Raw genomic sequence first — 10,851 nt, 5'->3', positions numbered from 1 at the left:
ACACAAAAAAATTCCAACTATTATTCAACATGATACATTAAAAAAAGTTTAAAGTTTGATGGTGGATTTTTCTTTTTGAATTTTAAAGTTTAACTATACTTCATTTTAAAAGTAAGAAACAAATCAATAAAATAAATTATCATATGAATTTAATTAATATTTAATATTAAATTACTATACTCAACTAATTACGAAACAAAAATGAATAACTCTAATAAAAATTATTATAAATTTTCTCGATAAACTAGGTAAACAATAGAAATATTTAATTATCACAGTGCGGATGAGTTCTCGACATTTGACTTTCTAGTTATTAAAATACTTATTATTAGAAAATTTGTTTATACCCAGATCAAAAGTCCTCTATAATTTAAAAAAACGGTGGATAATGGAAATTACCTAGGTTTTAAATAATAAATAAATAAATTTATATCAAATTTCTTTTTGTCAAATTTTAAATTTCTTTCTTTTGCAAACCACTTATGTATTGTTGCTATAAATAATACCTTGAAAGAGAGGAAAATATTCATCCAATTAGTGACTATTATTGAAGGTTAGCATTTGTGTTCTCTTGTAATGGCTTCCACAAAATTAATTGGAAACCAATCAAGAGATGAACAAGATCAAGCAAGACAAGAAGAAGATCAACAATTAATCCTCTCACTTCCTAAAGAAAATGGGTGGATGCCATTCGAATATTATTATTACTTTCAAGGTTTTTGGTGTCCATCAGATCTTATCCAATCGGTAAACTCTTTCCAAAAATACTTTCTAGCTAAAGACAATGATGTTATTGTTTCGAGCTTACCAAAAGCTGGCACCACTTGGATGAAAGCACTTACATTCGCAATTGTTAATCGCAATAATTTTCCATCCTTCGATGATCACCCATTACTTAAGTCAATCTCTCATGATTTAGTACCTTACTTTGAATTTAATGTTTATGGTACTGGAGATATCTGTGATCGATTTCCTCAAGTTGACTCGTCAAAAATGATTGAACCAAGGATTTTTGGAACTCACATTCCATTCCATTCACTTGCCAAGTCAATTAAGAAGTCCAATTGTAAAATAATTTATATAAGTAGAAATCCATTTGATAATTTTGTGTCTGCTTGGTTTTTTGCTAATAAAGCAAGGTCAAATCATCAATCTTTACAAAATTTAAGCTTAGAGGAGGCTTTTGAAAATTACTGCAAGGGTATAACTCCATTTGGTTCATTTTGGGATCATAATTTGGGTTATTTGAATGAAAGCATCATCAGATCAGAAAAAGTTCTATTCTTAAAATATGAAAACCTAAGAGAAGAACCCATTTTATATGTCAACAAAATCGCAGATTTTTTGGGCTTTCCTTTCACTCGAGAAGAGAAAAATAATAAAGTGATCGAAAATATAATTGATTTATGTGACTTTGAAAAGATGAAGGAATTAGAGGTAAATAAATCTGAAACTCTTATGCAAAACATTGACAATAAATTCTTCTTTCGAAAGGCTCAAGTAGGAGATTGGAGAAATTATTTTTCCTCTTTGATGGAAGAAAAACTATCTAAAGTCGTGGAAGAAAAGTTAGGTGGATCGAAAATCAAATTAGAGTGGCCTCTTCATACTTCTAACAAATGACCGATGGTTCCTTTTTTTTAATAAAGAGGTGTTTGTATGGCAAAAATGTTGTTTCTATATTTTTCTTTTTTCTTTTTAAATAAAGAGGTATTACATGTATAGTAACCATATATGTGGTTACATGTTATTTCAGTTGTAACCATTGAATCAAATGAATGGAAATGTGTTGATTTAAATTTTCATTAATGTTTTCTTGAGTGAATCACCAATGTATAGTAACCATGTTATTTTCATTAATATTCTCTCTCTCTCTCTCTCTCTCTCTCTCTCTCTCTCTCTCTCCAATGATTCTCGTAGCGGAGACAAATTTAATTTTCTTCCCGATTCTAATTCATATAAGTTGTCCAACATTAGAATCCTCTCTCTTTGCATGCAGATTTGTTAATTTTCTTCATTCTTGTTGTCATCACATTGATTTAAAGACTTGCCAATTTTTGTGATTCTAAATTCACCGTTTTGAACCAGACAATTGGGCTCGAGTGGTAAATGAGCTCCTGCTAAAGATGAAGGTTCGGGGAATATCGAGTTCGATTCTTGGTAGGAACAATACTTGGCCAAAATCATAACTTCTCGAGCACGAACTCTGGAATACTAGGACCCCATTCCCCTAAGAACCAAATGTTGCACCCTGATTTTTACTCTACGATTCCATCTCATTTGCATCATCTCATTTTATTCAATTATTCTTTATGTTTGCTAATCATTGATCAAAATTGCAAAAAATATGTCTTTTTCTTTTGTTATTGTTAGACAGAGACTGAATCGAGAAAAGCGTGATTCGCGAGATGATGTGAAGCAGTCAATATAAAAGTTGATATTTCGCGTCCATTCCATTTTGAGCTTTAAAGTTTCTTTATCCTCATTCTAATTTCATATTTTTAGTTCTTATTAAAAAAAGTCTGAAATATATCTTGATTTTGTATTAATCATTAGTTTAATCTTGATTTTGATTCAAATTTGAAATAATCATTTTAATTTGAATTATGTTTAGAATTAAATTAGTTTTTAATACAAAATTATCCTTTCTTGTTCTTTCATATTTTAGTTTATTTTTACTAAACAATTCTTTTTCTTTTTTATTAGTATTAGCATTATTGTTTTTATCTTTTTTTATTAAAGTCAAATAAAAGGTGGAAGGAAATTGCAAGAGGGCCCACACAAGCCAATTCACGATTCTCAGCATGAGCAAAGAGGAGAATGGTTTTTGTTGGAAACTTTAGTTTCAGACTAGGCTTGTAGTATTTCGGCCCATCTTGTTACAGCCCGATCCCGTTATCCATATTAACACCCCTTTTCCATGCGGACCCCCCTTTTGGACAGCTTTTGGGCCATCTCTTTGAGCCCAACTTTTAATTACACCTCCATTTTGCTTGTTTCTATGTTTTTTTACCAATTGCTTTTTATTCTCTATTACATATTAAAAATACCAAAAACATGCTTTATTTTAATTTAGATTTTATTATTCTCTTATTAAGAAAAACTCAAAAAAATATTTTAATTAGTTTCTATTCTCCTATTTGATTTTATTTTACACACTTTACTTTTTTAATCAATTAGTTAAATATTGATTTAATTAGTTATTCCTTATTAAGTAAAATCGATTAGTTTACTAATTGATTTTTCTTAATTTTGGTTAATTAATTTAATCAATTTTTAATTAATTGATTAAATGGTTAACTTGTTTATTTTCCTTTTTAGCTATTTATGTTTGTATATATTCATCTTTTATATTTTCTTTTCCTTTCAAAATGTTTTGTTCGATTTTCTTTTCTTTTTCCTTTAAGCACATGTTAATTCGATTCCACGACAATTGTGTAAGTCTCCAAAGGTCGAGCAGCAGTGAAATGCGACGTTTAATATCACACACACACGCACACAAAATCTTTTGAGCCGAACTACGGCTGCTCTGATTCCTTAATCGGGATATGTAGGAATTAGGTCGCATGGCCTGAACGAGCACAATCTTGTATATATTTTCTTTCTTTTTCCCGTGTTTCTTTTCTCTTTCTTTTTTCGTGCGTTTCCCTTTAGCTTTAGACTTTAGACTTTTAGATAACACCCTTAGATTTAGACTAATAAGAGCGGACCCCGTCGAGTACGACGGACGTGAGGAGTGCTAACCCCTTCTCCTTGCGTAATCGACACCCTTACCCTTTCTCTGGGTCGTAAAACCTTTGTTTGTTTGTTTTTTTCCATTAGGTTTTAGTCGATTAGTCGATGTTTTCCTTTCCCATCTCTTGGGATAAATAAACAATCGATGGCGACTTCATTGATTTTCATTGATTTCGATCCGGTTGCCACACCAGAGCGCATAAAGAAAAAAAAATTCACCGTTTTAACTATCAGCACATAAAGATTTGCAATTTGCAAATGTATGCTTTTTTTTCTTTTCTAATTTTTTATTTTTTCTATTAGGTTTTTGTCTTTTTTAATGATGCCTTCGCAATTGTAACTGTAAGTGGCTAGGGCTAGGCTCCAAATTGATGTATTAGAAATAATCACTCATTATGATTATCATGGTCTTTTAAAAACATTGGTTGGAGTATTTTGTTGGTTTGTTAGATTTTCGTGGTCTTTTAAGGACTTTCAGGAGTTTTATTTCAAGCTATTGGAACTAGTATAGTAGAAAATTAATTTTTATGCATTGTTGCATTAATAAAACTAGTAAGAAACCCGTGCTATCGCACGGGTCCCGTTTGGGTTCATATTACACGTTTATCAGACCATCATTTATAAAGTATCAATTCATTCTTCAATTGATTTACATTCACATAGTTATTAATATAGGCTAATGATATGCACTTGCTTTTTAAGCATTGATTCGTACTTATAATAAACCGTATAACTGATTCTCTAACTTCAATTAGATTAAATAGTAGCAAAATATAGATTTAAAAGATGGACATTAAAATTTAGAGTCTACCGCTGGTATCTCATAAATGCGTTCACATATACCCGTGAATTCAGATGAGTTAAAAATCATAGTTAATCCGAGTTAATTCTAAAAATTTATTAAACCTATTTTAGATATTAGCCCATTTTCCAAATTTAATAGGTATGACATCTCCCCGTCAAATTTCAGTTTTAAAACTTTCTTACTATATCATATTTACATTTTTTTTTACAACCTACTATGACAGCTTACAAATCTAAAACCTTCTTATTAGATCATATTTACATTATTTACAAACATAAAATGTATGACACCTCCATCAAAATATAATAAACTTGGTAAAATATGTTCATGCAAATTAAACATAGAGATTAAAATCAAACCTATAATATAATCTTCAATAACAATCTTCAAAATAATAAAAAAAGTTAATCATATAATTGTATAAATGGTTAAATTTACAATCTTCTAAAATAAAAAGTTATGAAAATTTTATAATCTGCTTTTTATTCTCATTTATACAAATAATTGTATAAATAGTTAAATTTATTATTTTCATAAAATTATTTTTAACTTATTCCCGTTTATAAAAATAATTGTAGCTTATTCAATTTATAAAATTGACTATATTAATCAATTTTTATCTTTTATCATTATTTTTTATGATTACCATTTATCATTAAATTTTCATGACTACTGTTTAACATATTTTTATCATGATTACAATTATGAAGTTAATTTGAAAAGATTCTTATAAATTTTAATTATTTCATAAGTTTACAAAAAATTATAAAATCTCAATTGATTTTGTTTTGTTTTATTAACCTTTTTATAAAAATCTAAATAATTTCAAAATATATTTTATCTCAAATAACGATCTAAATAATTGCAAAATAATTTTTATTCTTATATTTTTATAATGATAAATTAAATATTTAATCTTTGAATAAAAAAAGTTATAACTTGTAGTAAAAAGAGTAATCGTAGTTTTTACTTTAGTTCTTATGTTTACTATTTTTTAAAAATACATAATTTTTATTAATATTTCATAAAAATACATGATTTTTAATATTTTTTAGTAACTAAATGTTATTTAAACTATAATAATACTTACTTTCAATTTTAAACAAATAAGAAACTCATTTTTTAAATAAAATTTGTTTAAGAATTATAGTAAGCATTATTACATTAAGTGAAAAAGAATACTCTTAAATTACTTTTATAGTAAAAATATTTTAAATTGAAAAACTAAATTATTCATATATTTTTAAAATTTTGCAAGTACACTTCTCTCATGACATTTGGCCTGCTTTAATAAATTAAATTTTATATAGAAAAGAGAAAAAAGAAAAATGTTTTTATTCTAAAAATATCGAATAATTATAAGTAAATAAATAAATTAAATAATAATTTAACATTTATTAGTGTAGATATCAGTAGGTAAATAAAAAAAATTAGATCTAAGAATATCAAAAAATTAATTGCAATATTAAATAAATGTCAAATTATATATTTATTAATTTTTTATAAAAATTCAAAAATTTATGTATAAATTTACTAATTCAAAAAAACTAAAACCCAACTTTGATATTGAAATAAAATTAAGAAATAAATAATATTTATGATGAATTATTAAATTTTCAATTTAGAAATAACGATTTCATTCAAATTTGACCTTTATGATTGTAATTAGCATTTAACTACCTTTAAGAAAATTAAAAATATGAATCGAAAGCAAAGCGAATTGGGTTCCCACTTTTGATCTCCCTTTCAGATTAATTACATTGAGCAGAAAAAAAAATGAATTTTAATAGTTATAATAGATTGTTATAATAGATTTTTATTTTTATTATTTCAAAAATGTTTTATAATTAATAAAGGAAAAATTAAAGTTAGAGAAAACAAATAATTTTCGGAAAAAAAGTTAAGATTTAAAAATAAAGATTTTAAAAACTATTAATTAAAATAAAATAAGTATTGTATAAATGTGCTAATATACACATAAATCAATCAAGTGATGAGATCTAATTATAAACCTTTGATATTATAACAAAATTAAATAATTTGGTTATATAAATTATTATCAATGATTTGATTATAGAAATTATATATCAATGTGTGATACTCCTATATTTTATTAAAATTGAGCAGATACATCAGAAGAAAAAACACATTAAAACATTATTGGTCTGTAAAAGAAGTGATATACGTCATATAACACAAAATGTGATGGAGCCTACAGAAAAATTTAAAAGAAAAAAAATTAAAATAAGATAGTTTGGAGGAAGTCATTTTATGACTGCCATGAGAAACCCATTCAAAGAAATATATTTGCATTCAGATAATAACTAATATTAATATTAGACAGCTCTTTCTAAAATTTCAAGGGAGTAATTCTCTTTCTAAAATTTCAAGCTCTATTATAGAGGGAGTACTTCTCTTTCTAAAATTTCAAGCTCTATTATACAGGGATTATACTGGGAGTAATTCTCTTTCTAAAATTTCAAGCTCTATTATACAGGGAGTAATATTTCTAGCTCTATTATAGAGGGAGTAATTCTCTTTCTAAAATGCTCTGACTCTCCCTCCTGGCTCTCCCATTAAGGTGGATCAGTTCCTGAATTAAAGAAGAAAAAAATACAACAAATTAATCAACAATACAAAAATTTAATCATCAATGAAATCCTACAAAATACCGATGTAACTTATGCAAACAATGAACTTTTTCTTTTCCATATGTCTTAACTGCAATGCAATACAGTAAAAAAAGTCAGAACTAATAGGTAAATAGAACATTAATTTGTATCAATCGAAATTGATTGAATAAATAACCTGTGTTATCAAACGCCTCCAAGCCATGTGACCTTAATAATACACTAAGTGTCGAATCTGTTGTGTTTAATCTATGATTAACAAATGAAATAGAACTATTGATAGATCTGAAAGCGTGAGCCATGCCAATGCTTAAAAACTGCCAGAACAAAACATATTTTATACGAACTGCAAGTTAAGATCGAAACTTGCAACAACAAAAAAGATGGAATGACAAAAAAAACTCCCATCTTGAAGAATTGAAAATCACATGATTTAGTATATATAATGGAATAAAAGTTTAGAACACTGAAAGGCCAATGATTTATTGCATTGTTCGGTAGTGGAGATTTTGCTTTTCCAAAAACCCTAATGGTAGACTATCGATTCCAATGAAAGTGGAGATTTTGTTTTTCCAAAAACGGTAGACCATCATTTATCGTTTCAACTTTCAAATTAATAATGGAATAAAAAAAATATAAAATATATCAAATTATTGGGTGCTGCCACATCACCCGTAATAAATGCCAAATCAATAATATTGAGTTATTTTGCTAAAAGTCTTTTCTACCCATAGAATAGGAAAAGTTTTAGTAGTTTTATCAGAAGAGTTATTGTGTAATTTTCAGGTACTTTTGCTTTTATATATTAATAATAGATTGGGGGCTTGGAAGGTTATGGGTGTGTACTATTTTCAATGTTTTTCGTTGTGATTTGGGTCCTTGTAAACATAAAGGCTAATATTGAGAAGCATAGTTGAGTCTAAGAAAGAGAGAAATAAATTAAGAGATTATTGAATTGTTTAGAATTGATTCAATGATGAGATGTACATTATAATGAATATATGATACCCTTTATATAATATTCATGACCAACTAACAAATCTTATCTAACTTGTAACAAAATTAACCAACTAATAACTATATATAACTAAAAATAACAACTAACTCTAACATTCTATCTCAAGTTGGAATATACAATCCAAGAAAAAAAATACAATGCAACTAAGTAAATAAAATTACAACAAAAAGATATACGAGCCAAAATCAAATAGGCTATAAAAGAAAAGTTTATATCGTTAATGGCGTTGTGCCTAACTCATATAAGTCTTCCACCACTTTGGACGCGTTTGAAATTTTTTCGGTGTCTCCTTCATGCTCACTCCAATAGAAATCAATAACCCTTATCATAGGTCTTAAAATACAAAACTTGACTAACAAATTTTAATTACAATAAGATGGAAACACAAATAGAATAGAAAATGCTAACTAGCATCTAGTATAACATATAAAGAGTAAAAATTGATGAATTTACTGATGTAATGTGCCTAGTTCATTCCCCTAAAATAATATTTCAATGTGCATTAAGGCCTAGCAATAATGGTCATTATGGTTGTAATGCATTTAACAACCTCAAACTTCAATTTTTACCTCTCTTTGAGTGGTGGACTCCACATCCATCTCCATCACTCAAACCTTATCCCACAATCCTGAAAACCAAAATTTCTCCACTCTTCCATCACTTTGCACTTTCCATTATCTTTGAATAGTAATTTAGCAAGTGTAATAAATCGTTTAATATAGTGATATCAAGAAGTTCTAAATGTCAATCTCAAAGACTACGTATTATTATAGGATTTGAATTCAATTCAGTCGAAAAAAGGGTATTAGTAGGGTTTTGGTTGGTTGTTGCAAAAGAGTAAAATAGGAATAAACTTAATACAGTAGAAAATAAATAGATGATAAAATGTCAGAGATGAGAGTTTGATCTTTAGTTCATCCTAAATTGACCTATTATAATTAATTATTACTTATAATGATTACCTATTTCCCTATAATATTTATTCATAATTTCTTAGTGAATAAACCTTTAATCTTAAATTAATTTCTAACGACTATTAGTGAATTACAAATAAAATTAAGCATTCCATTAACAAGAACAACACATTTTTATGGGATTATCCATTAGCCTAAATGATAATTAACAAGAATATTCTTATCAAATATTACTTGTTGAAATTACTTTTTAGCATATAGGCGTATTTCAATTTACAATTTGTCAAAAAGTAAAAATATTAAGAACATATAAGAATAAATCAAACGACAATAAATCACTTAATCACTACAAAAAAATCTAGGTTTATAAACACTTTACATTACCATACCAATTTTTTTTTAATCATTGCTTCGATTTGCACATAAGACATTTATAAGTCCGCATATAATTTCAGTCCATATAAAATAATTTAATCTTACAATAAAACAATTTGCACTTTATATTAATAAAATCACATTTGAAACAAGATAAAATCAACTCAAACATTTTTCTTAATAAACCAAACTCACATTATACACAAAAATTATCCACCATCAACCACCGGTGCCTCATTAAATAAAACGGTAGGGTATGATAGTGTTTATTGAAATTGAGAACGTGATTTATTTTCAAAGCATACCCAACTTGTATTGGAAGCACATACACAAGTTTTGTGGAAATGAGACCTTCATTTTAGGCCACAAATTTCCAGTTGTTGAGATCTAAGATGGGACCCACATTGCAACGTGGCCCAATGGTATGTAAGATTTAGATGGAGAATTCCAGATCACAAATCTTTGCATAGAACATTTTCAGCCATGAGTTTCTAATAAAGCATCTTTGGTTTGGCATTTGTTCTTGTTACAAGTTGTTTTGGTACACTAAAATGTTAGATGGGTCCCTCTTTAAATAGGAGTACCCAACTACACATTACTTAAAAGAGAGGAAAAGAAAAGCAGTGTGAGTGATTGAGCTTATCCTATTTTGATTGGATAAAGAATGGATTTAATTCCTAATTCTTAAAAAAGAAACTTTGAGAGACTAAAAAATGAATGCACTAGAAAAATAAAATTCCCTACACTTAAAAATAGGGGTGGCAAAATGGGCCGGGACACACCGGGCTGCCCGCGCACCCGCCAAAAAATGGCGGGCTGAGTTGAGATTTTAGGCTCGCCGCTCGCCAAAGCCCGCCCCGCCAAAACCCGCCGCCCGCCATACCCGCCACGCCAAAGCCCGCCGCTCGCCAAAACCCGCTCCTCCTCCAAAACTCACTCTTTTTTTAGTTAATTCTAGTAATTCCAATTCTTGATGGTTTATTTTATACATTTATTTATAAATATATATAATATTTTTTAGAGTAAATTTGTTAAAAAATTACTTTTATAAAAAATTGTTTTAAAAAATAATTGAAAAGTTTAATTAAAAGGTAAAAAAACATAATAATCTATTAAAAGAATATAAATAAAAATAGGCGGGTAAGCCCGCCGCCCGCCAACCCGCCATCTTTGCGGGGCGGGCATGATTTTGATGCCCATTTTACTTGGCGGGCATGTCCGCCCCGCTCGTTTTTTGGCGGGCATAAGGCGGGGCAGGCGACGGGCGGGGTGGGCGGCCCGTTTTGCCTCCCCTACTTAAAAACAATATATTTTCACATTTAAATATAGTTGCCGGATAGGTTAAGATTGAACTAAAATTGATAATTTAAAAAA

At 28.2% G+C, this 10,851-nt stretch overlaps 1 protein-coding gene across 1 annotated transcript; it reads left to right on the top strand.

Moving 5' to 3' along the window:
- Positions 1–554: 554 nt before the first annotated feature.
- On the top strand, positions 555–1,623 carry LOC131620139 (cytosolic sulfotransferase 15-like). Its single transcript, XM_058891156.1, has one exon. It carries the CDS (start codon positions 577–579, stop codon positions 1,621–1,623), a length of 1,047 nt encoding a protein of 348 aa, XP_058747139.1. The 5' UTR covers positions 555–576.
- Positions 1,624–10,851: the final 9,228 nt, after the last annotated feature.

Source organism: Vicia villosa, linkage group LG7 (genome assembly GCF_029867415.1).
Source record: "Vicia villosa cultivar HV-30 ecotype Madison, WI linkage group LG7, Vvil1.0, whole genome shotgun sequence".
In the NCBI taxonomy this organism is placed as follows: Eukaryota; Viridiplantae; Streptophyta; class Magnoliopsida; order Fabales; family Fabaceae; genus Vicia; species Vicia villosa.
This window is presented reverse-complemented; position numbering and strand designations above follow the sequence as displayed.

Coding starts and splice junctions, on each gene's coding strand:
- LOC131620139 (XM_058891156.1), top strand. CDS start 577: ATGGCTTCCACAAAATTAATTGGAAACCAATCAAGAGATGAACAAGAT.